This window comes from Doryrhamphus excisus, linkage group LG6 (assembly GCF_037039965.1).
Source record: "Doryrhamphus excisus strain RoL-2023G ecotype Guam linkage group LG6, RoL_Dexc_Guam_v1.1, whole genome shotgun sequence".
Lineage (NCBI taxonomy): Eukaryota > Metazoa > Chordata > Actinopteri > Syngnathiformes > Syngnathidae > Doryrhamphus > Doryrhamphus excisus.
The window spans coordinates 4,276,807-4,303,736 of record NC_136362.1 but is presented as its reverse complement, the minus strand read 5'-3'; the positions used below and the strand labels follow the sequence as shown (position 1 = coordinate 4,303,736).

The following is a 26,930-nucleotide window of genomic DNA, read 5'->3' as shown; positions in this document are numbered from 1 at the left end:
ACAATTTAAGCTATGGTGGCATCCCACCTCCACTGGGACACAAACCATGGCCGGAAGCCGGATATCCCCATCCCCCTCCCAGTGCCCAGTGCCAAATGTCTTCAGTAGTTAGTTCCCCAGGGCCCATGCCACAACGCCCCCCCTTAAGCCACTCGGACTCCTCTGGCAAGACACGGCTGACTTCCATGCTGGAAAGTCCAGAGATGCTGGCTCTGCAGCAGCTGTCGGCCTCCTCTGGACCCCCTGCTGGCTCCCCCCATCAGCACATGGGCCACTTTCAGCAGCCCAGGCCCCCGTCAGGATTTGGCAGCCTCCCAACTCACCCCTCTCAGCCGCCTCCCCCTGCCCACGAGGTTCAGCTGCTGTGTTCCGCCACAGACAATGGGCCAGACGGCCAGTCTTCCCCACGGGCAGACCACATGCGGCCAAAAGGTAGATCTGATCTCTCCATCTTTATCTCCGTCTTTATCTGTCTCTGTCTCTGTCTCTATATCTCTATCTCTATATAAACTTGTTTACCTACGTTACATTAAAGAACTATTGGAGATGAAGCAAATATTCTTTGAGCTTTGAACTAATAGCATTATTTGTTCATTTTCAAAACTAAATGGTACTGTTGCAAAAAGTTACATGAGGACTTGGAAGATGAGAAGCTAGCTGCACGACTGTAGCTAGCTGCCGCCAGCGACTGCTAAGCAAAGTGTGAAAACAAAGACACAAGACAAGCCAGACGGTGATAGGTTCCATCGGGGAGGGATCAAACACATGGGGACGGATTGAAGTAGCCTGTGTCAAGCTGTCAAACTTCAAACCTCAATTTTTTTGAGGGTGATAACATTTATGAAAATATTTGCAAGTGTGCCAGGTCAGGGAAAAATGTTACATTTCTTGGTTCTCGAACATGAACAACCAAAACTCTCTCAGTATCCCCCTTTTTGAATCCATGAAACCAGGTTCACAGAACATCACCGAATTTGGTGGAGACATTAGACAGAGGTCTAGCATTCTTTTCTGTGGTGGTAGACTAACGTCCTTTTCCCCCTCCTGTTTTTGAACAGGCACATCAGAAACCAAAGTGTCCGTTCAACCCCTTTCAAGTGTATCTTGGCCAAACAACACAGTTTCAGCTAACCAAGATCACCCGTCCATTCCCAAACCCACAGAAGCCCACAGTGGACCAGCACAGGGATCCCACAGCCCCCGTGGCCCTGACTTCAGAAGTCCTCAGGATGTTGTGCCAACGGACGAACTGGGTCGAGCAGAGCACCACAACCAGAAAGTAGACAGCCAAACTCAAAATAATGGTTCCGCCCCCGCGCCCTTGCACTTCACCGCAGGTAATAACAGTTCCTCAGATGCCACCAGGCCTAAAGCAGCTCAGAGTAGCCCTCCACCAGTGACCAAGAGCCCCGCACTTCCCCAGAGGATATCACCATCCTTGCATACCCCTTCCCAAAGCAAGCCACCATACAATCAGCAAAATTCAGCCCCAGAAACTCTAAATGGGACATCTAGAGACCACCATCAGGACTCTCTGTCCAAGATCCAGAACCTGAACCAGAACACCACACTACTGCAGGCTCCTCATCTTGTCACCCAGAACGACTCCCCACAATGCCCCCCGCCGAACAGCTTGATGCCACATGGTGCCTCTCAGGGAGCCCAGGCTGGACACCCTCGACCAGCCCCTCTCACCTCTCTTCCCCCCAGCCACCCCACCCTACACCTCCCAGCAGAGCATGGCGATCAAAGACCATGTGAGCCTACGAGTAGACCAGACCCCGAAGGTCCACATGTCATCAAATGTGGGCCTTCAAGTGGCGTCTTTAGTCCCAACCAGGGTGAACCCCAGATGATGAGTAGTAACCAAACAGGTAGGGGTGCGGCCCCCGCTCACAATGCAGTCATGACGCCTCCCCCCCAAGGACAGGCCACCGGAGCCGTGGGTCCGTACAGCATCAAGAATCCTCCACATCTACAGTACAGCCAGACCAACGTGAGCGGGCCCGTCTCTCATTCTGCTCACCATCCATACCACAACCGGACCCTCAACCCCCTCCACGCTTCCCAAGACCACCCCAGCTATCAGCAGCATCAAAGAAATGCCTTTTCCTATCACGTGGCCGGCCATCAGCACCACCAGGCCCACGCCAACATGTACCCGGCCCCTCCCTTCCAACAAGAACACTATTACCCCCGCCCACAGGCCCATAACCTGGCCCCCAGCCGAGGGACTTATCCTCCAGACCACTGGCAGCGCTCTCATTATCAGCCCCAGCAGCCCATGCCACCGATGGCCTACCTTCCTGTGTGCAGTGCCAAAGGCAGCGGTCTGGCCAATGAGAGTCGAGTGTCCCCCACGGGCTCTGAGGGCTCAGCTGGGGTGAGTTTGGTGTCTCCCGGGCCCGTGTCTGAAGCCGGGTCCCTCCCGGGAGGCCTGGAGGACAGGAGGCAGGAAAGCAGAAGCGGTTGTAGCGACAGCCCGGGAAAGTCCAGTCGTTCTCGGGGGAGCTTGGAACGACCCGAAAGTCCAAAAGAAATCCTGGACCTTGATAGCCACAACGCTGCCGCCCACCATCGCAGCACGCAGCCGCACGCGCCGCATGGCTTCCTGTACGACCCTCGCTCCATGCACGCACCTCTATCCCACTTGGTGCCTCCAGGCGGCGCCGTCGGGAACCGATCCCTATACACGAGGCCCCCGTACCCGGATCCGGGACGTTACGCTGCACAGGGACCTCACCCACACCTCATGGAGGCCCTCCAGCGGCCCCAGCAGCTGCCCTTCTCCCCCGGCCAGATGCGCTTGTCCATGTACCCTCGCCCTGGCGGCCACTTCCAAGGAATGCTGATTCCGCAGAGAGGCTCGCCGTCGGAACGCTTGCAGCACCCGGGGTAAGACACACGCTCGCCCTCGCATTCATCTGCTCCCAAATCTAGCGTCCCAAAGTCCGGCTTTGGAAAAAGTACAAAGTCACACCACTTTACTTGTGGGAAATACACACAGGAAAAGCTGTGGCTGCTCAGTACAAGAGCTGAATAAAACCAGTGTCTGGCAGCAGGGTTGCTGTGTTTTGGAGGTTCTTGTGTATTTTTGTGTGAAGAAAAGCTAACCTGACATGTCAACATCTGATTGAGGCGTCCGTGATGATGTAACCTGTCGTGTTTTGCTTCCTGGTGTCCCACAGGCAACACAAGATGGCTGCTCCCGGCGCCTCAAGCAGCAAACAAGGAGTGGGAAATGCGTAGCATTATCACGGTCAGTTATTGGTCATGTGACACTGCAAACATCTCTTATCTTCAATTGGATTGTTTTTTATCAGCAGTAAGAATAAGAGTTCACGTACAGGTGGTCCTCGGGCCATTTTGGTCCGCCAACGGGACCAACGGGTCCACTGTATGCAAACTCTCTGGACAACGAGAACACGGGTTATGCCTGGTCCGCCATACTAGGAAGAATACCAGCACCGCATACGGCTCCCAAGCAGCGGTGCGCCAAAGAAAAGGAAAGCCGCCACCGAGGAAAAAAAGCTCAAAGAAAGGAGGCGTGCCCACCAGTATTGGCCTCTCCATAGTCGCAACCTCGTGACCTCATTCGATCCCAGACATTTCCCAAAAGCCGCCCGTCTTCGTACCGACATTTTTGATGACTTGACTGATTTTTCAAGGCACGCTTGGGCTTGGTAGACATGGTACGGACCCAAGACGTCTCATGAGGAAACTTCTACCTTTTTTCCATTCACTAGAAAAAACGTTAAAAAACTAAAACTTGCAACACAGTCCAGGACCGCAACTCGCTGGTAACCCGAGGACCACCTGTACCTGGTAATCCCAAGACTACGATGCAACCACACAGCCAACCGAACCTTTTCCGTCCTTTCTCTTTCTGCTCTGCAGGCTTGCCTCCCTGATCCAAAGGAGAGATTGGGGAATGCCGACGGAGGCGCTTTTAGGGTATTAATAGCGCCTCCTTCCAACTTCCGCCTCCAAGATGCTTTCACTGGCTTCTATTTCGGTCATACTACACACCAACACACACACGGCCAACAGGAAGCTTTAGGTCTGGTAGAGCTCCTGATACGTCTACAGTCTTCAGGAAGCTTTAGGTCTGGTAGAGCTCCTGATACGTCTACAGTCTTCAGGAAGCTTTAGGTCTGGTAGAGCTCCTGATACGTCTACAGTCTTCAGGAAGCTTTAGGTCTGGTAGAGCTCCTGATACGTCTACAGTCTTCAGGAAGCTTTAGGTCTGGTAGAGCTCCTGATACGTCTACAGTCTTCAGGAAGCTTTAGGTCTGGTAGAGCTCCTGATATGTCTACAGTCTTCTCGTCTCATCATGGACTTGGATCCTCCAAATTCAGTACGACGCAAGGACTTTTTACTATTGGGCCACAATGCCTGGGAAAACACTGGAGGCCCCTCCCACTGTGAACAATCAAGGGCATGGATGGATGGATTGGCTGGACGCCAACCAGAAGGGAAAGGGACTGTTTGTTGCACTGCGTTCCAAGATGTTCAATTCCAACCGTCTTGTTAATCTCAGGTATATGAGGATGAGGATGGTACACTGGCCAAGTCGACTCACGGGTCCGGTTGGCCTGGTCGGCTTCCTGAATGTATGAGCGAATGTTTAGATGCGTCACATTGAGGCTGCAAGTGAGAGAGTGAAGAGTATGAACGGATAAACTTCCTGTCTCATTTCCACGTTTGTCCAGGAGTAAGCCCACTACAGTAGTCCGTAGAACTGCCTTCATCTCCAAGCCTGTGAGGTCCGGCTCAGATGACACCGCTTGTATCTGATCGTAGCCGCCTCCTATATGCACGATGGCATCCTCAAACGAGCGGCCTTGCCTGGACTTCCATTTGTAGTCCTTTTATGTGTCCATAATCCCTCCCAAACCTCCCAAGTACAGGAATGTCGCATCCTGCTCCAAAAGTCCACTGATTGTCCATCGTGACGTCAGGCATTCCGCCTTCATGGACAACCAGCTTGCTGGCTTCTGTGATTGGCTTCCTCTTCTCAGGGATGACACTTTTATACGGGTATTTTTCTCCTCTGCTTGGAGGCAGGTGCAACCTAAGGACCCTTTGGACTCCATCTGAGGTCTAAACTGGAGGAACTCTTTTTATAGCTTGACTGCAAGTGAAACTGATGCTTCTCTATTCCTCTGTATTTTACGTCACCACTTCCTTTGTCAGAGCAGCTGCCATCATCTCATTGACTTGTTTTCCACCGCCGCCTAAACCACGTTTGGCACCAAAGCGATCTACCTCTTTCAGCCAATGTTTTTAAGAATCAGATGTTGGGCCGTGTCATCATGTATGTCAATATGGCGGTGTCTATGCTTGCCTGTGGAGGTGCAGTATGTAGTACTGTACTCTAGTACTGTAGTTTGACAGGAATACACATTCAGCCCTGGAAATTCTTTTTACTCTCCAAAAATATGATCTTTGTTTTCCCAAAAACACATCTTAGCCGCTGTATGTCTGTGTAGTAATATATATATATATATATAAAAATACAGGTAAAATGTACAGCATACAACATACATGTCTATGCCTTTATGCTGTACTGACAAACATTGAGATTTTGCACTTTGTCCGGGCATCCGTGAACGCACCATATGTCAAAAAGATATTTTATGTCCGTATGAATTCTGTAAGTTTTACCATCATCAGGCATTGTCAGTGAACGTCTCAGTGGAGAATTATCACCAGGCTGTTCTTTTCAAATTGTGAATTGTCTCAATGTAGTCGCTCCAACGGGTCTGCTGTGGACGTGTGGACACTTGTACCATCTAATCTGTATAAAGTTGCTGTGTTTGCCTGAGTGACAAAAAGGTACAGCGTACCTGTGTGTGTGTGTGTGTGTGTGTGTGTGTGTTGGGTGTGCAATTGGCACCCGACTCTGCCAAGCTGCCAACTGTGTGCAAAGTACGTTGCGATGCACTAGTGAAAACCATTTAGATGTGAATTCTATTTATTTGCTCTTAAGGATTTTTGTACATCTTTTGGACTTGTTTTAATATAAATGAGCTGTCTTTTTCTTCCATGTTGCTGAGTGAGTGAGTGTGTGTGTTTACATGTATGTTTTTGTTCTTGACTGACATAGATTGTTTGGGAAATGGACTGGAGTATTTTCTATACTGTACATTTCTTAGAAATAAATATCTTTCTTCTCTTTCTAGAGGTTTTGATGGTCGACTTATTTGCCGTGTATCTGCCATCTTCCCTGACATTGTAAGAGGGACAGGTTTGTTTTCTATAATCTAGTCAAATATGTGGTGGGTTTGTTGCGCTTGAATACGTCATATACACGTCATATACACGTCATAAACACGTCATATACACGTCATATACACGTCATGCACGGAAGAAAATGATCTTAAATGACCTCAAATAGGACCAGTAAGTAGTTGAACTTGTTCTAGCTTGTCTTTACGTACTCTGGGTGTTAGGCCAATAGGATTGTCTCGGGGTGATTTTTCAGCCAATCATATAGACGGGGCGGGGCGGGGCTTATCCGTATACAGCTTTGTGACAGGCAGGGCCACCAGAAAGACCCCCAAACATCCTCTTAACATTCACGTCTTCTTGCTTGGCTTCGTTATTTGGGGAGCGAACGTTTAAGGTAACCCTTTTTAATCATTCTAGTTGCTTTGTTTACACTTTGTGTCGTTTAGCGTGTCAAATACTACAAAAAACGACGGCAACTACCGTGGAGCCTTACATTTATTGTACATTTGTTTCGCTTAAATTTGACGCCGTTTCTAATGTAACCAATGGCTGCTGTCTCCGATGCATCTGTCCAAAATCTCAGCAAGTTACGGGTCATGACAGAAATGGCGTTCAAGAGCGCGTATATATCTGTTACACCAGGGCATTCACGCCAACGAGGCGACATCTAAAAGAAATGGATGTATTTTATTCACGTTAACGTTTGAATGCCTAGATAAAACGTTTCTTTGTCACTTCTTTCCCGTTCGCCAGACCGTCAGCTGGAGGATGGCGGCAGAGTACCGGCGCCCCCTTGTGGCGATGGCCTGCATGCTACTGTGGCACGCAGCAGGTGTCGGGTCCATGCCGGACCCCAAGACCAGGGAGGCGCTCATACAAGAGGAGGCCTCCCGGCAGACCGGGGGTCAGATGGTGCTGACGGACTCGGAGAAGCTTCTCGATGCCCGGTTGTCCAAAATGAAACAAGAGGAGCTGGCGAGAGCCCAATTCCCTCCATCCATGCACTTCTTTCAGGCCAGACCTTTAATCTGCAGCAGCCCCGTCTTCCGCCTGCTGCAGAAAATGCCCAAAGGTAAATTTGGTGATTTGGTATTCATTTCCGAATGGCCCGAAACGCACGTTTGTAATGGATGATTCAGGTGGAGCTCTGCACGTCCACGACCTCGCCATGGGGGACCCGGCGTGGCTGGTGAAGAACGTGACGTATCGGCCCAACTGTTACATGTGTGTCACTGACAAACTCTCGGTCAGGTTCATCTTCTCATCGGGGCAGCCTAAACCTACACCGGAGTGTTCGTGGATGCTGCTGGCTAACCTGAGGAGCAAACTGAGCAATGTCACAGAGCTGGACCACAGGTGAGCGATGGTCAAGACGCCCGTCCCTGACGGGGATCTGGATTATTGAGAGTACTGGTGACCCAGTGCCTTGCTGTGTTCTTCTTCCCAGCATTCTGGCCAACCTGACTCTCTTCACCGATGGCGATCCCGCGGCTCGGTACCCCAGCCAGGATGTGGTTTGGGAGAAATTTGAGCAAGCCTTCATGGCTGTGACGGGTTTGATCACGTACGCTCCTGTCTTCAGAGACTATTACTACCACGGCCTCAAACAGTTCCACACGGACAACGTCATGTACGTGGAGGTCCGCGCTCTGCTCCCGCAGGTAAACACGCACACGACACGTTCACACGCACAATCCTGGTCGGCCATTTCCTGATCTGCACGTCTCGACCGAGCTCAGACGTACGAGCTGGACGGGAGCACACACGACTCGGCGTGGGCACTGACGACCTACGGAGACGTCACCAGGGACTTCATAGCGGACCACCCGGACTTCTTTGGAAGCAGATTCATCTTTGTCGTTCACAGGTGCTCTGAGCCTTCAAGCTCAATTCCATCATTTCAGCAACATCTCCTCGTGAAAGGTGCAACGCACATTAGAACCACTAGATGGTACTAAAGGATAGCGTTAGCATTAGCATCCATTTTCTTTTTCACGATTTACACAGCATCAATGTTCGTGACGTGTTTCTTTTACGCTGTAGCGAGCGACACTGTCCGTGAGCGGGCATCATTTTGCTTGTATTTACGTTGCCAAGGAAACGCCTCTAAGCTTTGGCAGTGAGCCAAGGCCCTGCCACGCCTCCAAAGCTGAAAAGGATGGTGGCGTTTCAGGTGTGCATACGAAGCCTCTTGTCATCCAGCCTGTGTAGCCTGTGAGAGGCTAGCAGCCGGAGCACAAGCGTACATATGAATTTATTGATGGATGGATTTAGCATGACGTGACGGGTCTAATCACATGCTTGATGCCGCAGGGGAACGAATGCATCTGCAGTGAGGGGAGTTGTAGAGGTGGCCATGAAGCTTCACAGGGACTTTCCAGATCTCATGGTTGGCTTTGACTTGGTGAGAACTGCAAACTTTTATTCTGAAATCTGGAACCAAAGCATTCTCTATGGTGCTACTCTCATTCGTTGACTTAGTCACCCACCTGTCACCTTTGCCACCCAAACACATCTGACATGGGAATGGCACGTTTAGCTGCATTTCATACTTTGGGAACAATAGGATATATTAGATATTAGCTATATTAGCTGGTAGACATATCATACTTTACATCATATCATACCATGAGCCTGGAGGTGGCCAGCTGGGTAACAAGTAGTAAAACGTTGTGGTCTCTGACACGCAGGTGGGCCGCGAGGATCAAGGAAAGCCACTTTGGTATTTCCGGGAGGCGTTGTCGTTGCCAGCGGAGAGGGGTGTGACGCTTCCCTACTTTTTCCACGCCGGGGAGACCAGTAAGAGGAAAAGGTGATTAGAAACGTGGGAGCCCAGGAATTGTACATTCAGCCAATCTGTTCTGTGTGTAGACCTGGAGGGCTCAGACGTGGACCAGAACTTGCTGGACGCTCTTTTGTTTAACACGTCACGAATCGGCCACGGGTTTGCTCTGACGCGCCATCCTTTGGCTCGAGATCTATCCATGAAGAGAGGCGTGGCTGTGGAAGTGTGTCCCATTTCCAACCAGGTACTCCTGATACTGCTGCTACTGCTACTGCTACTACTACTACTACTACTAGTACTACTACTAGTACTACTACGATGCAAACTCCCACACATCCAATTAGAGTTGACTAGCCCTAATCAGCAGTAGAACATACGTAGGTTTCATCATAGAACGCTTGATACGTGTAAAGCATGTGATGTGTCTCCGCTGTGGACTCGGTGCAGGTGCTGAAGCTGGTAGAAGACCTGCGAAACCACCCTGCTGCTGCCCTCATGGCCCAGAACCATCCGATGGTCATTAGTTCCGACGATCCTGCAATGTTGGGTTCGTCGGGCCTCTCCTACGACTTCTACGAGGCTTTCGTGGGCTTCGGCGGGAAGAGGTCCCACGTGGGAACCCTCAAACAACTGGCCATCAACTCTATCGTGTAAGTCGAGCCCAGACGTGACCTCCAGGTTAGCCTTTCCGCCCGCATGCTGACCTTCGGCCCGCTTTGCTTTCAGGTACAGCTCGTTGGGCCCCGAGATGCAGAGCAAAGCTCTGGATGCGTGGCAGAGGAAGTGGGACAAGTTTGTGGCGGAAAATGCTTTTCGGAAACGATGCTGCAGTGATAACAATATTTTTGCACATTAAGGACTCGCCCTGACGCCAAGTCCTATGATTCTGCTTGGGTTGTGAGAGGTTCAATTCCCGTTTTGCTGCTAACACAAACATTTTCCAATTCTTAGGCTTTTTTTTGCTGGGAATTCTGGTTGATGATCAGAAATGTCTTATTTTCAATTTTAACGCGCATCACCGCCCCCTGCAGGACTGGAGTGGAAGAGTCTCCCCTGACATGTCATGTAGATGATGTAATGACGCCATGGCGGCTCCATGTAGTGTTGTGTGTGCTTTTACTAAAGTTGAAAGTGTTGTATCACGTGACTCAGGAAATTCCTGACAATTTTGTCTGACATTGGTGAATAAAATGTCCATTTCAAATAAATAAATAAAATGTCCATTTGCATAAAGCTACTGGATTCTTTCATGTAGTTTGTCCCACGTAGAGATGAAGGCAGTGCTGCTCTGTTTGAAAGGCTGCATTTTATTGTGGAAGACCCACGGGTGGCACGCAGGCTTGAACCAGCGGGTGGCACGCAGGCTTGAACCCGCGGGTGGCACGCAGGCTTGAACCAGCGTGGCTGAAATCAGCGGCTGCTGGTGTTAAATTTGGAGAAGAAGCTTTCATCGATGTGGCCCCTCCCAACGCCCACTTCCCTAAACATGACACCACGTAGGAAGATGACAACGGACACGTGTGTGACATTTAAGTGTGTGTGTGTGTGTTACCTGTGCTGCGTGCACGCAGCCAGATGTTTGTTGGTGGCGTCCAGATGTCGTCGTAGCTGCTGCTTGTGTCGGACCTCCTGCCTCTCCATCAGCTCAGCAATACGAGCAGAGTCCAGCCGGACGCCATCGTGTCGCATTTCGTCTTTTTTCTTCTCCGTGTCCATCCTCTATTGGTAAGTCAATCATGTTTGGTTTGTTCTCCGGTTCTTCGTGCAAGTTATTACCTTTTTCTCTTCCATTTGATGCTGGCGGAATTTGGTGATTGTTCTCAAGCTCTCAGGAGGCGGCTTCCTGTCGCTGCTGGGACAAAGACCGGGGGCTCCCATCATGCTGACCTGGTGCTGAGCCTCCTCGGACTCCGTGTTCTCCTTTTTACACTCCTGATGCCGCCTCCCTTCTGTCTGTCATCATTTTGGCATACATGTTAGTCAGGGGTGTCCAAAGTGAAGCCCGATTCCAAACATTTATTTTTAACAAGAAAACCTGACAACAAAACCAATAGAAAAATCTGCTGTAATTTGACGTGAATAAAGTCAAAATATTAAGAGAACAAGGTTGTAATTTTACAAGAATAATGTAATATTAGAAAAATCGAGCATCGACTTGAAATATTAAAGAACTTTTTAAAAGAATAATTTAGGAAAACTAGGTTGCAGAAGAGGTTATGTTATGAGAATAAAACTGAAATAGTACGAGAATTAAGTTCAAATAGTTGGAACATTTAAACATTGTTTGTTTTTTTTAATCTAAATATTAGGAGGAAAATGTCTTCTTGTAAAGGAGGAAAAGTTACAATTTCATGAGAATAAACTTGAAAAAAAACTATTTTCTAAATATTAAAGACAAACCATTTCTTTACTGTTGTAATAGGAGAACCAAACCAAACAAAACAAAGTTCTGCATTGAGGGAAGACCCACCATTGTCATATTCCAGTCTTTTGCAGCAACGGCCGCAGCTTTCCTCCTCTCCAGCTCGATGGCGTGCAGCCTGAGGGCGTCGTTGTCCTGGTCTATCCTACGTCGGTCGTCCTGCAGCTCTACAGGGAAGACAATCCGGTTCCAGTGAGCCCAGGGGTCTAAACGTTTAAAGGTCAGCAAACCTACTCTCCATCTTGTGCCTCTGCCTCGTCTCAGCCCGTTCATCCTGTTGCTGGAGGAGCCACGCTTTGAGCTGCTCCTTCTGCCGCCGCTCTCGTCCGACGCTGTCACGGTCCTCCCCCGGCAGACCAGGAAGCATCACGAGTGCCTCACCTGCGTGCACGTCCTCTGGACGCGACCCCAGCTGGTACTGATGATACTCCACCACCGCCTTCTCCACGGCACGTTTGGCCTCCGCTTGTTGATGTTGGAGCAGACAAACTTGTTTGGCGGTCTGCAACATGGCCGCATCTGCTTGGGGGGGGGGGGGGGGGGGACACGTCCCACTGGTCAGTCAAATGCACCCAGACCAATGTTGGCCCATTCATACTGCCTATTTAAGCAGTATAGTCTAGTATAGTAGCACATGATTTATATCTATTGTATTTTCTAGAATAATATTCATATCTTTCAGGTGCTTCGGTGGCTATTTATAACATATTTCATCACTTTGCGTTGGGTTCAATGCAGTTTAAAGAAGCCGGTTGAGCTCACGAGAGGAACGGCAGCATGACACAGCACAAATCGTTCACAGTGACTTCCGCTTCAGAATAAAAGCACGGTGTGCATTCTGGAGTTTGTTCCGGAACCTTCTAGAACAAAATGACATTAGCTTTGCTCACCGTCGGCGTCTTGTTGCGCCTTTTCCGCCCTTTTCCTCGCCAGATTCTCAGCAACCTGCTTGTCGAGGAATTGCTTGTCAACCTAAAAAGAAAAAAAAGTTAGACTCCCTAAGAAAAATGAAACTTGTGTAGCAACTTACCCCAATGGTGCGAACTTTGTCGTCGAAAATCCTCGCCCGTCTTCTCGCCTCATCGTCTCGACGTCTCTGCACTTTTACGTCTGGCGGTCCTCCCGACAACAATTCCATGTCGTCACACGCAAACAGGCCGTACACGAACACCCCGTCAGAAAGCGGGTCGCCCGATACACACGGGTTGCTAAGTGACCACAGCTTCGTGGACCGTCGGAAGGAGTCGGCAATTTCCGGGCCTTGTCTTGTCACGCGGTCAGCTCAACACACTTGTAGCATGTAATGATTGTGGAATCATTTCTATTCAAATACATTCGTGCATTTTAGGTCAATAATAAACATTCGTTCGGAAACAGCATGCAAACAGTCAATAACATTTATTAGAAAGAAAAAAAATCCATTCATGAAAAATAAATATGAACAGATGTGCCATTTCTAACGCCAATGGCTCCAAAATTAAAGCACTGCAACCAAGTTCTTTATGTTTGCCACATTAGTTGTTGTCGGAGGCATACTTTCCAGTTCCAGTGTTTAAAAATCCACAATGATGTTTTGGATTTCCCATCTTTGCCCTGAGCATTGTTGCATCGTTAGTTGGCCACCCTTTATCTCCAGACATCTTCCTGTGCTCCGGTTCTTCAGTTCCTTGCCCTAGTAAGCAACTAGTAAGTAAAATTCAACAAAACCAATTCCAATTTGTATTGAGAGGAGGGGAAAAGGAGGTTGACGCGGAAAAAGGAATAGAAATGGTATAAAATCCTTTGACAGGGTACCTGCGTGAAGTCCCAGTAGATGCTCATTCCCATCTTCAAGGCTTCTTTGCAGGGGTACAAACCAGGCTCCGTCTGTTTCCCGTCTGTGTCGGTTAAGCAGCGGTTGTCGCTGTACTTGTGCGACTTCATGCCTCCAACGTAGAGCTCACCGCTCTGGCGGTAGAAGGTGTGCTGGAAGGAAGGCTCGGGTTACATCATCACATATTGGCATCCCAAGTGGTGGCTCTCCTCACCTGGGCTCCAAAGTAGTGACAGCCGTAGGCAATGGGGGTGTGCCCGGGCTTCGGGCCTTGGTCTAAGCACCTGTTGACATCCAGATTCTTCATCTGGCGAGTCACACAAAGTCTTACTGCAGTAGTCCAAACCCACACGCCAGAGCGAGCAACACAGTGGAACCTGTTTGTGCTGACTAAGCCCGAACTACGACCTTTTTACAACTTGTCTAACAGAACTGCTAGAACTTCATGGTGCAGGATGTCTGCAGCTTCTTCCTTAGATCTGCGTGGCTAAAAGCTAACTCTGAACTGGTGGCACTCACATAAGCGGCTTCCACTTACTGCTCCATAGGCCAGTATGTTGTCCCAGGAATCCAACTTGGGGTACACGTTCTCCAGATACCATTTGAAAGGTTTACACTTCAACCGCTCTCTGAGTTTTTTCCGCTCCGAAACATCGCCGATGTCAATCCCGTGATTCTAACAAATGTCAGTGAAAGAGCCTTTAACATTGCATTCCTACGCACACGGCGGGACGGTGTCGAGATACCTCCAGTGGAAGGTTCCATGCCAAGTTGACGTTGTGTTTGTATTCGTCCATCCAGATTTCTGCTAACCTCAGCGCATTTCTCTTCATGGCCACGCTCAGGTCGGACAAGTAGGGCTTGTGGCTCCTCTCGATGTGGGCGATTTTGGAGCATGGAACCACTTCGATACTGCCCCCGCACGTCCACACCTGCAAATACACACCCACGGTTGCTTTACTGGGACTCCCGTTAGTCGGTACACATGCAGAACACACCAACCCACCAACCGTAATTCTATGAACACAGATCTTCATGGTGAATATTAATAGCACAGCAGCACGTTTGAAAAGTTACCAACTCAGTTCTTTTTCACACTACCAGTTTATGTCCACCAAGTGGGGGGGAAGTCACTGTCCATGCTCATGTCATACAACTTCATGTCAAAAAAATCCCAACTATCCCTGTAAGTCCACTTACTGCCCTGATTGTTGGCTCTCAGGGAGGTTGGAAGGAGAGCTTCAAATTGCAAAAAGAAAGGCAACACTTGACAATAAGGTGGACCAAATGACAGTAGTTCATGAGGAACGGACTTTCCTAACCCGAACCTCTACTCAGTTCTTCATCAGTTCCTCAGTAACTCCGCATTTGTGTGCACCCTACTGAAAAGTAGACCCCAAAGGAAGAAATGGGAGTGATCCCAAAAAATGAGGAGTGAGCGGTTTATTGTAAACAAGCATGGAACTGTAATAGGCTGATCTCAGGTTTGAGACTATAGTTAAAACAAACATTTCTAAATGATATTTTTACAATGTGCTGTCGGCCACTAATGGCCCCTGGGCCTTATTTTCAACACCCTCGACCTACGGCGTTGGACAACTGCTAAACTCCATTTGAGGCAAAGTACAAAAAGAAGAAAAAGAGGTTGTTGTTGACAGGATGGCTTGGACTTACACGAATTCCTAGCTCCACATTCTCTCCCCCGTACCCTTTCATTCCTTCATCTAGAACTCCAATTTCTCCAAGATACTCCCTATCAGCTACTAGGATCCCCATTACAGACGGACTCCTGTGATGGTGGTGACAAAATGGAAAAGGTCACATCATCCTAATGTTTCCAAAGGCTTAGCTTCATTGCGTAGAACTGCAGATCTTCTAAAGAGATCCAATAGAAGATGATCAAACCTAAGTTAGGGTTGCGTGTGCCCCCCACTTAAACGTACTTTCCCGGCAGAGAAGCATCTCCGAGCTTGTAATAGTCGGGAGAAAAGCCCTCGTACATGCACCACATGGCCCAGTCGAACGCCTGTGCGGCTGGAGCGTAGTTGGTGACGGTGAGGTCATCGAAGTTGACCTTGTCGAACACGGGAGACGCCACCACCGTTCGGTCGGCTTGGATCTGTGTGAGCAGTGGCTCCGCCCTGTGGGATGGGGAACAGCGGTGACGAATGGCACTTAAATGATGGCGGCATGCTACATTCAAAAGTACAGTGGAGCCCCGCTTATGTTGACCAAAATTAATTGGTATTCGTGAGGGACGTCCACATGAGTAGATCGTTCATATCCCCATTCCAGCCCAGAATCCTCCACACACACACACATGCACCGCTCCAATCCAAAATGGCCTCTCATACCACATGTGATGGACTTCAATATGAGCGTCCAGAATAGCCACCACGTCAGCGGTAGCGACCCTCCAGCCGGAAACCCTGGCGTGAGCCAGCCCCTGCTGATGATGATGTCTCACTCTGATGATGTGAACACTTGGGTTCTGCTGCTCTAGCTGCTCCACGTAGCGGTCCAGGTCTCCCTTCAGATCCTCTAATTGTGAAAAGCAGAGACCAACATTTGGTCTACAACATTTTCTCCTTTTTAATGGGAACTTTTACCAGAAAATGCTTTGATGTGATGTGTAAATGTATTTCAATGGCATGTTATCGGGTTTAGAGTATCCAAAATAGATAGTTTTAGGGCTTTTTATGGGTGCATCCATTAAATGGGCTCTTCTACTGTACATTATTATTCACATTATTTCTATAGCTTCCTGTCCAAAAGGTAAGGTACGCAACAAATTTCATTTAACTTTGTAGTTGAAAAAATGGAACATTGGGGGGAAAGGCTGCCTCATTGCTAGAGTATTTGACAATATGTTTAGGATGATGATGGGATGGGACGTTTAGCTCAATGACTAGCCTAGGCTGACGAGAGTACTTGTGATTTATAAACTGGTCAGGCTTGATCCTTAAACTGCCGGTTTAGCGCATTTTGGTGGGGGAATTCCGCCCACAATGAAGACTAGCAGGCCCAGTGTGGCAGTGTGCGTCTCATGCCCAGTTTGGATCGATTGTTGCAGCCAGACTAAATGGCGCTCCTGTTATTAGTATTAAACCTGAAATGGCGGTTATAATGCCTTCAAAAGGTAGCAACCATTGCAAACAGTCCCTTTTTAAATTTAAAGAAACTTTTCATGTATTCAATAAATAAGACATTTTGTGATTATTCGGGTCACAGCTTGTCTGCTAAGGATGATGGTGGCCCCGAAGCAGTGAAGGCTTGAGGGAGCAGCGAACAATCCAACCGACCTTTCGAGCTGTTGTCATCCACCATGATGATTTCCTTCAGCAGGTGTTTGGGAGTGCGGTCGATGATGCTGCGCAGGGCTCTTTTGATGACAGACAGGGCCTCGTTCAGGTAGATTAACACGACCCCCAGACTTGGTAGATCTTCCGGGTAAGTCTTTTTCAAACACCTGCACATGGAATAAAAAACCTCAATGTGTTTTGCCGAGATGTGACGTAACAAGAGAGTAGTACCTTGGATCTCTGGTGTCCGGGAGAACTCGATCTAAGGGGAGGCGGTCACTGAGGTAAACGTTGTAGCCATACTGCTCAAACAAATGTTGGGCCTTGCGCTGTTCTTCTTCAGACAGATCCAAGCCCCACTTTCTGAACAGGTAGGACTGAGGGAACAGTTTTTTGGACTTTATCATTTCAGGCGGTTCCTTTTTGGGTTGAACCGGTGCGTTGGTTTCATGCTCCTTTTTGGCCTCCGCTGCTTTGCTCATTCGGCCTCTGCTCTCTTCCAGAAGCGCCATCATGCTGGCTTGTTTCTGCTCAAACTCTCGCAGCATATCATCTTGACAGGAGGCCGTGGTGGGCAGAGAGCACCAGAGAGCACCATGTCAGGCATGAAGGATGACAACAAGTTACACTGATACTACTCTGTGTGGCCAACGTGCTAACCACTTTTTTGATTTAAATATGTAAATATCCTCTGATTTCAGCCTCTCAAATGTGAATATCTTGAAATTCCCTTACTTAGCCATAAAATCAGACATATTATCTTCAAGATATTCACAGACATCAGCTTGGACTTTGGAAAAACAGCCAGCTTTGTCCCGAAGCTCTTGCTTTATCTTTAGCCTTGGCATTTTGTTACCTCATTGTTCATAAGACATTTTATTAGTGATTTCACTGAGTGTTGGTTAAGCCACGGTATGCATCGTGTCTCCGCCCAGAATTCCCACGCGGCATCCGTTAAAGTTAAAGAACAGGAACGGTTTCTCACATTGTTTACTGCAATTAAATGCAATAAATACAGTCACAAAAGGCGAAGCATCCACACATGAACCTCCACATTATCAAGGGCGTGGAAGAGCAAGGTGTGGAAGGTGCAGGACAACTCCCCGAGCCAGCAGCCCAGCTTTTGGACTAGCGGGGGTCCTGACGTCAACGGTGCTAAGACGACCGGTCAAATAGGTCACCCACTGGTGTCCCAAGGGTGGCCTGGACTTGGCAACCGTGTTTGTGGTGAATGTTGACGTTCAACCCAATTACAGTCGCCTCTCGCACCTTTGTGTTTTCCCCCATAAATAACTATAGGATGGATGTTTCATGGTATACTAGAGGACAGGGTTGGATGGAGGGGGTTGATTTGCCCCTCCAAGGGAAAAGCCCAAAGAGAAGAAGTTTCATAGTATACTGTGGTCTATTATTAGTCAGAACTAATTGAAATACGAGTGATATGTAGTATTCTAGTCATTGTGTGGCAGTAAGGACACAAAACATTGATACATTAACGCCAGTAACTGCATAGCTAACTATATAGCTAACCGGTTAGCTCGCCAGCTAGCGGCCGTCTGGGGTCCCAGCAGCATTGGAGTTGTCAAGGTGACTGTGGGGTGTTATTTCGTTTCTAAGGGGCTCTAGTGATGTTTAAAACCGTATTTACAAAGTCAAACAGGATTTCCATGCTCTACGAAAATATTCTATAGCAACATTGAATCCTATATCCAATAATTCAATTATCGCGGGCGGGTCTGCTAACGGCGTTAAACGAGAGGCGACTGTACAACAAAGTTAATATTTTAATCCATTTTTTAAAGGTCACTCACATAGGCTGTTGACGCCCGCCTCCACGTCGTAGAGTCGACTCTTCACGTCGGGAAACGGTGTGTCGGTGTGTCCGTACTCATAGCCGCTCTTCAGCAACATGGCGGACAGGACCAACAGCAGCCCGCTGGCCGCCATGAGGAAGAGGGGCCGCTTCCACCACCCGGCTCTCATCCTGACAGCCGGGATGAGGACGGTAACGACTCTTTGGTTCGCGTATGTACATAATACACAATTATCTTCTTTGACATACCGGTTTTGATGAAGACTCAAGACTGCCCCACCTCATACCGACAGGTGTGTAATTAGTGACGCCACCCTGAGTCGCTCCATTAGAGCAGTGATTGCTGAAAAATACCCTGAACTATTTACCTCCAAACGCCCATCTGATTAGCAGCTCACCGTTTTTTACTGAAAGTAAAATGAGTTGTTTTCTGTGCAATTAATGGTTACAGTCTGAGTCCTCCGGAGTCTGTTGGGGTCCTTGAGGCTAAATTTCCCAAAGTGTCTTTGCTGTAGATGTTCAAAGTCTGTCAGCCCTCAGGGAAGTTTGCCTCGCCTGTCACACACATTAGTCATAACAAAGATGTTCATGCACTTCTTTCCAGATATTCTTTTACTATACTCTCTCAGGCGCTCCCATAAAAGCTGCAATAAACGTAATAGCTTCATCTTTTTACATCCATTTTCTATGCCACTTATCCTCACTCGTGTCGCGGGTACGCTTTATGTGGATCTTATGGGAAAACTGACAATCAGACCTTTAGGAGCAAAGGAATAACGAAAACCGAGGTACCACTGTATGCCATTGCATTTTTCTGTCAATTATAATCACAAAAGAAGTGAACTCTGACTTTATTAGCGCCTAAAAAGGGGAGATTAAGTGTTGGATGGTCCAGCTCTGTCCCGTGCACTGCTGAAGGATGAGCACATATTCATAGTTTTGGCCTTGACTGATCTCAAAACATCTCCTGGTTGCTTTGTTTTGGATTTCTCTGCCCTATGGGAGGTGGAGCAATACATCATATGAAGTCATAATACATCATATGAAGTCATAATACATCATATGAAGTCATAATACATCAAATGAAGTCATAATACATGATTCAGCTCCAACATGAGCACCATGGTGATACCTGTGTGAAGTGCCAGTGCTTGTGTAGCTGCTTTCGCTTTGCCAGCTGACAATCCAGCAGGGTGGGTGTGCTGCTGGAGCCCGGATCAACCAGACAGCGGTTTGGGTTGTACGTGTGAGATTTAATGGCCCCGATGATGAGTTCACTGTCTTGGTTGTAGTAGCAAAACTGGAAATACATGTTTTCACCATCTCAGTTGATACATAGTTGGCACTTCATACTGTCCACATTGAGGAATCAAACCTGTGGCTGTTGGAAGTGGCACTCGTATAGGATGGGGATATTTCCCGGAACAGCTCCTTGGTCCACGCAAAAGTTCATGACAAGGCTGTTCCTCATCTTGTAATGACAGCAGTTATTGATGTGCCTCATGACGGACAGGTCTAGCAACCGAGGTGCTGCTTACCATGCCGTAACCCAGCAGGTTATCCAATGTGACCAGACTTGGATACACGTTCTTCAGGTACCACTTGAACGGCTTGCATTGTAGCTTTTCCCTCAGCTTCTTCCTCTCCGTCACGTCGCCAATATCTATGCCGTGGTCCTGTGTGATAAGGGTAAAGGACGGTTTGATACCTACCATATGAAGCACATGCTGGGGCAATAGGGTCAGTTGTGATGATTGACAGCTCTAAGACCAAAGTACCCAAATATAAATGTTACAATTCAAAAACATATCTACAAATTTAGCGGACTCCTAAGTTGATGATAACTGCCACTGTGCATCAGAAAAATAAGTAGGAGGACTCAAACTCACAGTACAAACAGAATGAAAGACGTCTGGAAAGTTGCCGTAATACAGTGTTGTATTATGGCACACAAACACAAACACACACACACAAATAAATGAAGAAGCAGATATTAACCTGAAGAGGAAGGTTCCAAGCGATTAACACATTCTTCTTGTATTCATCCATCCAAATTTCTGCAACCCTCAGAGCATTCCTCCTCATCACAGGATTTAGATCCGGGGCGTATGGTTTATGTGCCCGCTCAATGTGGCCTATCCTGGAGCACGGAACCACCTCCACGCTTCCTCCGCAAAGCCACACCTGAGCAGTTAACAAAAGCGTCGGCACTGAAAACCAACAGCGTGGGACAGAGTACATTTGTTGGAGCACTATAGGTCACTACGGGTCACTACGGGCCACTACTACACCGTCTTAGATGAGAAGCCACTCACACGAATCCCGAGTTCAACATTTTCTCCACCGTAGACGGTCATTCCTCCATCTAGCCCTCCAAGTTCTCCCAGAAATTCCCTGTGAGCTGCGAATATTCCCATCACGGAAGGACTCCTGCAAATGAACACATTCACGATGTGACTGCAGAGAGAAGTACGTACCAGATGGCTTGTAAGAGCTGCATTTGAAATGTATCGTTTTCCAAAAAGCTGTTTTTCTTCCAGGAGCTGAAACTATCTTCTTGAAACTTACCTACTGTATGTTCTACTGTTGTTTACAAAAGAACGGGAAAAGGTAGAAACAAACCTTTTTGCCTGACGGGAGTGTAGTCTTTAATGATATGAAGTGTAAGACAAATAGGCCTGACTTGACTTCAGAATGACCCGGTAACCAGCAGCAGTTGAAGGGCATGGAAGGCTAACACTTCCATACAACGACTGAACCATCTTAGCATCCTCTTGAAATCTATGCTTTTGGCTTACTTCCCAGGCCTGGATTCATCGTTGGTCTCCATCCATTCCGGGCTGAAGGACTCGTACATGCACCATAAAGGCCAGTCAAAGCCGTGTGCGGACGGGAGGTATTTTTCCACGTGAAAGTCATCGAAATGGATCTTGTCAAAGACGGGGGACACCACCACCGTCCTGTCAGCTTTGATCCTGGCGAGTAGAGGTTCTGACCTGGTGAGGATATTGGCATGAACGTGAACACCTTGGTGACGTGGTTCATTGAAAACGATGCCGACGGCCATCCCACCATCCCTCGGTGACTTCAACGTGAGCATCCAAAATGGCCACAACATCTGCCGTGGCGTGCTCCCAGCCCGACATCCGTGATTGGGACAGGCCCATTTGACGGTGATGCCGCACTTTCTTTATCAGCGCTGGCTTGTTTTGGTGGACTTCATCTACAAAGTCCTGCAACGCCCTACCAAGGTCATCTGGAAGACAGGTACCAAAGCCGGTAACGGTGCTTTCGCTTTGTCCATCCATGCTGTGGTCGTACGTGGTCTAAATGAAACTCACTATAACTGCTGTAGTCATCCACCAGAATGATTTCCTTCAGGAGGCGCTTGGGAGTGTGTGAGATGATGCTGAGAATGGCCCTTTTAATGACTGAAAGGGCCTCGTTCAGGTAAATGAGCACCACACTGATGTTAGGCAGGTCGTGAGGATAGTTCTTTGTCAGACATCTAAGAACATCAGGATAGCAAGGATGGGAAAACCAGGATAATAAAGTCACAATATGAAGAGGAAAGCTCATGAGAAAAATGTGTCATTTTAGGAGATTAACCTTGTGATATTACGAGGAATAATAAATTTCAGCATGTAGCCCTAAGTAGAAAATGTTTGGACACCCCTGACCTTGGATGACATCAACGCTTTGAGGAAGTAAAGGCATTGCCAGTCACCTGCCGTCTCTCATGTCTGGAAGCTTCCTGTCGAGTGGCAAGCGGTTACTGAGGAACACGTTGTAGCCGTAAATCTGAAAGAGCGATTCTGCCTGCTTCTGCTCCGTCACCGTCAGACCTTCTCCCCATTTAGCAAAGAGGAAGGAGTTTGGATATAACTTTGGCACCGCAGGCTTTGCTCTCTGTGGGCCGGCATCAGGAGCAAGTTTGTTGGTGGTGTTCTTTCCTCCACGCGACCCTTCAATCAGCTTTTCTTTGGGTGTTGGTGAAGGCAGGACGGGTTGGAAAAATGCAGAAACATTTCAGTTAAGCATCTTCTCTTCCTCTCATGCAGATTTTCTTTGCTGCGGAATCTAACCCGCTACAGTAACGACGATATGGAATTCCCCACATAGTACTAGCTGAATTGTCATGTGAACTTGCTGTTGGTTTCATTTTGTTGCACCTTGAGCAAGTATGTCCTTCTGTTTAAAGAAAAAAAAACACCTACATACGTTTGCCCGAAGGCCGCTTCGACCAAGACTGAACTAGCGCACTTTAACAGCCACATGTAAACGTCATGTTATGCTATTTCCTGGCTTTGAACTCACCCAGCCTGTGCAGAGTCTGTTCAACACTCTCCAGTCTCCTCACAACCTTTTCCTCCAAGATTCCTTTCGGAAAAGAACTGCGTGAAGAAGGTTTGCTCATAAAAATGAGGACGTACGTTAAGACGAGGACGACTCCAACTATCCCGGCGCTCCGCACGTGGGCCTTCATGTTGCTTTCTGTTCACCACGCAAGCGTTGCTTCCCTCCACAGAATTTACAACTTGAGAAGGCGCGTCTTATCTTCCAGATAACATTTCCTACCAATTGCATCTTTGATGTTTTAGGTAAGCACTTTTGCATTTGGAAAATCATTTGTTGGAACAAGGAATGTTGCATCATCATGAGGCCGATGGGGCCAATTGACAAGTTAGTGCTTTTGATAGAAACAAGGATTCTCTCCTTAGCAGTCAGTGCAATCAGGCTAGCTTTATACAGAGGTTACAAAGTACACTTGCAGTTAGTTACTGTGTACACAAAGCGTCAAACCCTCCCTCTTATGTGAGTGCCACTTATCAATTCTAACAGGCTCCACTAAAATTAGACTGTAGAAATAAGATGATTTCAGTTCAGCATTATTGCCGTAGCAACATGTGTTGATGGCTTTATCCAAAACAACCCCAAATAAAGCCTTCCAGGTAAAGATTTATTTTATTTACATACAGAATTGAGGTCAAGACAAAGCTTGTCAAAAGTGATGTTGGGACACTGATTCAGCACTTTAATAGTTGACAGGCTTGGCTGGCTTTGTCGCATCCAGGTCGGCTTCAAAGAAACGGTATCGGCGATGGCGACGCAAAATCTCGATAGCCTTTTGTTCTACCGTGGAAGGGCTGATGCCAAGATCCTCCAGACCAGGGAGCTCTGGGTACTTCATGTCGGTGGTGTGGAACTGCAGAAAGGTAAAAACCATGGCATGAATGTGTTGCTCTTTCCAAGCCTTTGTCATCTTTCTCACCCTTTCTACTTTATCGGGGGATGTCCATGGTTCGAATGGGTTCATGGCGAAAAAACGAGCAGCGAGGCTGAAAAGACAAAGAGAAGCTAGCTAATGCGTGAGGAAATAGTTCTTCAGCATCAGAGCATCAGTGGGAAGACTGAACTAAAGAGGAGATGTGTTTCTGTGTTTACAGTGCCCCCTAGCGGCTTGTAGGCGAACACGCAGAAGAGAGGGTGACCTCTTGTGTAAAACTAAATGATTTAACACTAGGGAGGCTCTGATCAGGATTGAAGTAGTACGAATCCATGGGAACTAAGTTATTGATCCAATTTTAAAAACTTGGTATATGTAAAGAAGTTTTTTTTGCCCACTACTGCAAGTGTCTAAATATTGCATTGTCGACGTGGAAACGCTATTCAAAGAATGACAATGTTGATGCACTTACTGAAAGAGTGGGCGGGGCAGCGGGTAGGGTGCAAAAGGCCTGTGAGCCACAGCGTAGATGTACTCCACCAGGTCATGGAGGACGTACCGGTTGGGACTATTCAAAAACACAAATAATGCAAGAGGGAATATGAAAAGTGAGATCTAGTCATTTTGGTCAAAAAGCCAACCCTACCAAAATCAGGACGTCCCCTGTGTTTGGTAGTGGTGGCTGGTTACCTACCCAACTAGTGCGTATGTCTTTCCATTGGCCTCTGGGTCTCTGACAGCGTTCATGATGGCCTTCGCTACATCTACCACCTGATGAAGGAAAGGACCTACTTGACAAATGCAAATACTTGCGTGCAGCACCAAAGATCTTTTGGTGGCAAAAACAAATGATGATGTTGATGGAAGTAAGATTGTTTATGTGACTGGGAGGCAAAATGGGCATTGCATCTGCTTAACAATCTGATCACATGAGCTTCTGTTTCTTAGCAAACTTACATGAATAGGCTGCTTGACCGTTTTCTTCCCGAGGTCGATGAGTGGGATGGCGCTGCCAAACCAACGCATGTCTACGAGGAATAGCCACAGTGAGGTCGACACTGATTTCTGTAGTCGCTTCCTGTGAACATGCAAAGCCACTCTTACTTGCGTAGTAGTTGAAGAACCTGTCCTCCCTCCCAAACATCTCTGATGGCTTCATGATGATGGCGTCAGGAAACTCATCTCTCACTGCATTCTCTCCCACAGCCTGGGACACAGGAGAGGGATGAGGACACCGACCCGCATCGGCACATGTACCATTAGAACCAAGCTAACCTTGTTCCTCAGGTATTTGGACGAGCTGCGTATGTCAGCGTTGAGGTGAGACATGTGGATGAACTTAGTGATGCCAGCCTCTCTGGTTGCCTTGGCGATCTGCTGGGGGATGCTCACAAAGACATCCTCAAAGCGGTAGTTCCTTCACACAGGAAACAGGAACATCAATACATGGAAACACACTAGAGCAGAGGTGGGAGACAGTCGGTGGAAAGTCAGGACAAAACAGGTGGAGACAAGTCCAAGGTCAGCACCTCGAGTCAGCACCTCTGCAACAGAGTGTACTACTCTCACGAATACCTGGTTTCCCATTCTCTCCCCACAAGGTTGATGACAACGTTGGAGTGCTCCAAAGCTCTTTTGATGGAGTCTTTGTTCCGGGCATCCCACTCCTGCAGCAGGATTCCAAAGTAAGTCAAAGTGAGAGCTCTGAGGACCATTCTACTATCACTTACATTGTTTAGACTTACATACCATAAAAATAATTTGTCCAAGGTCCCCCATAGGTTTAAAATACATGGTGTCATACTGATCACAGCGGTGAGGGACAACAATCTGAGAGCCGATCCGACCTGGAAAACGTACATCAACACACCAAATCAAACCTGTGAAAGCTGAGCTAATTTTCTACTAGGATGTGTTCACACTTGTAGTCTGGTACGGTACAGCCACTGCCAACACCATCTTGTCAATTTCTTCTTTATTGTACTCACCCAGCCGATTTACTACATATCTCCCCAGGAAGCCAGTGGCACCGAAAACAGTGGCCGCTATGCCACTGGAGGACGAGCGCCCTCCTTTCCCTTTGGGGATGACAGCATGGTGCAGCTTCCTCTGCTGAACAGGGACCACGCAGGAGGCCGACAGCACTGGGGGAGGACAGCAACCCTCTGCAGGGAAAACAGGAGGCCACATTGGAAGGAGCCAGGCGCCATGCATGAACAGTAGGTCCACGTTAATTCAGTCAAAACCAAGAAATGTGCAATGGTAGTTACTACTAAAACCCTACAACTTTATTCAAATGTATGACTGGACTGGTGTTAAAGAATTAAGCGTAATTGCTTTGCAATTCTGCACTCCTGAATTCCTGTCCGCCTTGTTTTCCTTGCAAATTAGTACTAAAAACGCACAGTACTCTTGACTAGACACTTCACGCCACGTCGCAAAATTTAACACACGATTAAAGTGAGATTTGATTTGCTATTAAACATTAGTAGCAGGTAGGTAAGATTGTCTTGTGTCAAGTCGAACACCATACAAGAAAAGCTAACGTTAACACTTAGCAAGCATTAGCATTAGCCATACGCCGTGGAAGCAAGGTCATTCAACCCGCCTAAGTGCCTCCAGGGCGACCCTGTGCTGGGAAGACATTATGTGTTCTCTGCCAAACATTAAATGAACGTCGCCGGCTCCACTAACCACTGCAATGTCGTTACTTACTGGGAATCTTTGGAAGGACACTCGCAGGACGGCTAACCAGAGTCAGGGTCGCCATCTTTCCGTTTACGGCACCCGGTGAGGAACAAAACAAGGAAGTGGTGGAAACGTCAACAGTGGTACGGAATAAAGGATATTAATTTTTAACAATGCTTACAATATAAGGTAATAATCAATTTAGAACACCATAGTGACATACTGATAGTTTTGATGGGTGGGTGTATTTGTATGTCAAGAGAGATCCAACACTAACGAATTTAGGGGAGGAAAAGAGGGAACGGACAGGAAGTGACGTGTGAGAGTCCCATTTTGGTGTGGCTGGAACTTAGTTCCGTGACAGTAGCCCGTGTTAGGAATCGTGGTGCTGCGTGGACTTCAATAAAGAAGGTCTGGTGTTTGCTGAGAGCAGAGTGGTATTATCACTAAGATAATAAGTTATTATCACTGAGAGCAGTTATTATCACAAGGAAAAACACGCTTCACTGAAGTCATACAAAAGAAGCAGCAATTTGGCCAAAAGAGCCTATTGCGGCTCAAAAGTGTATATATGACATTTTTTCCAGTCTGCCTTATTTCTATATAAATCACCTCCCACACCCAAGACAGATATAAAGAAGTAAA

At 47.7% G+C, this 26,930-nt stretch overlaps 5 protein-coding genes across 6 annotated transcripts; 1 reads left to right on the top strand and 4 right to left on the bottom strand.

Moving 5' to 3' along the window:
* The first annotated feature begins 2,769 nt into the window (after nucleotides 1-2,769).
* ada2a (adenosine deaminase 2a) lies at nucleotides 2,770-10,238 on the top strand. Its single transcript, XM_078791178.1, has 11 exons — nucleotides 2,770-2,895; nucleotides 3,189-3,259; nucleotides 6,989-7,307; nucleotides 7,375-7,591; nucleotides 7,683-7,896; nucleotides 7,975-8,102; nucleotides 8,549-8,639; nucleotides 8,926-9,034; nucleotides 9,107-9,264; nucleotides 9,468-9,670; nucleotides 9,747-10,238. The coding sequence occupies exons 2-11, from the start codon at nucleotides 3,242-3,244 to the stop codon at nucleotides 9,874-9,876; spliced, it is 1,587 nt and encodes a 528-aa protein (XP_078647304.1). The 5' UTR covers nucleotides 2,770-2,895; nucleotides 3,189-3,241; the 3' UTR covers nucleotides 9,877-10,238.
* A 71-nt stretch (nucleotides 10,239-10,309) lies between these two features.
* On the bottom strand, nucleotides 10,310-12,686 carry ribc2 (RIB43A domain with coiled-coils 2). The gene is made up of 7 exons (XM_058086530.2): nucleotides 12,473-12,686; nucleotides 12,333-12,414; nucleotides 11,677-11,961; nucleotides 11,491-11,609; nucleotides 10,797-10,973; nucleotides 10,573-10,739; nucleotides 10,310-10,500 (listed from the first exon to the last, which is right to left on the bottom strand). The coding sequence occupies exons 1-7, from the start codon at nucleotides 12,578-12,580 to the stop codon at nucleotides 10,431-10,433; spliced, it is 1,008 nt and encodes a 335-aa protein (XP_057942513.2). The 5' UTR covers nucleotides 12,581-12,686; the 3' UTR covers nucleotides 10,310-10,430.
* Nucleotides 12,687-12,814: 128 nt separating this feature from the next.
* Nucleotides 12,815-18,699, bottom strand: LOC131138001 (putative polypeptide N-acetylgalactosaminyltransferase 8). 2 transcript variants are annotated; one of them, XM_058086528.2, is made up of 11 exons: nucleotides 18,369-18,689; nucleotides 16,789-17,110; nucleotides 16,558-16,724; nucleotides 15,610-15,796; nucleotides 15,199-15,396; nucleotides 14,930-15,044; nucleotides 14,002-14,187; nucleotides 13,794-13,931; nucleotides 13,470-13,562; nucleotides 13,237-13,407; nucleotides 12,815-13,114 (listed from the first exon to the last, which is right to left on the bottom strand). In XM_058086528.2, the coding sequence occupies exons 1-11, from the start codon at nucleotides 18,538-18,540 to the stop codon at nucleotides 12,995-12,997; spliced, it is 1,869 nt and encodes a 622-aa protein (XP_057942511.2). In that variant the 5' UTR covers nucleotides 18,541-18,689; the 3' UTR covers nucleotides 12,815-12,994. The 2 variants fall into 2 exon arrangements, with proteins under 2 accessions (XP_057942511.2, XP_078647303.1); XM_078791177.1 differs by lacking the exon at nucleotides 13,470-13,562 and having other exon boundaries at nucleotides 18,369-18,699.
* A 403-nt stretch (nucleotides 18,700-19,102) lies between these two features.
* On the bottom strand, nucleotides 19,103-22,856 carry LOC131138244 (putative polypeptide N-acetylgalactosaminyltransferase 8). The gene is made up of 11 exons (XM_078791013.1): nucleotides 22,688-22,856; nucleotides 22,098-22,386; nucleotides 21,712-21,878; nucleotides 21,443-21,626; nucleotides 21,169-21,366; nucleotides 20,686-20,800; nucleotides 20,369-20,554; nucleotides 19,909-20,046; nucleotides 19,746-19,841; nucleotides 19,503-19,670; nucleotides 19,103-19,366 (listed from the first exon to the last, which is right to left on the bottom strand). Exons 1-11 carry the CDS (start codon nucleotides 22,854-22,856, stop codon nucleotides 19,232-19,234), a joined length of 1,845 nt encoding a protein of 614 aa, XP_078647139.1. The 3' UTR covers nucleotides 19,103-19,231.
* Nucleotides 22,857-23,316: 460 nt separating this feature from the next.
* On the bottom strand, nucleotides 23,317-26,437 carry ndufa9a (NADH:ubiquinone oxidoreductase subunit A9a). Its single transcript, XM_058087237.2, has 11 exons — nucleotides 26,313-26,437; nucleotides 25,586-25,762; nucleotides 25,347-25,444; nucleotides 25,173-25,264; nucleotides 24,873-25,014; nucleotides 24,702-24,804; nucleotides 24,555-24,625; nucleotides 24,292-24,368; nucleotides 24,070-24,165; nucleotides 23,643-23,709; nucleotides 23,317-23,576 (listed from the first exon to the last, which is right to left on the bottom strand). The coding sequence occupies exons 1-11, from the start codon at nucleotides 26,365-26,367 to the stop codon at nucleotides 23,406-23,408; spliced, it is 1,149 nt and encodes a 382-aa protein (XP_057943220.2). The 5' UTR covers nucleotides 26,368-26,437; the 3' UTR covers nucleotides 23,317-23,405.
* Nucleotides 26,438-26,930: the final 493 nt, after the last annotated feature.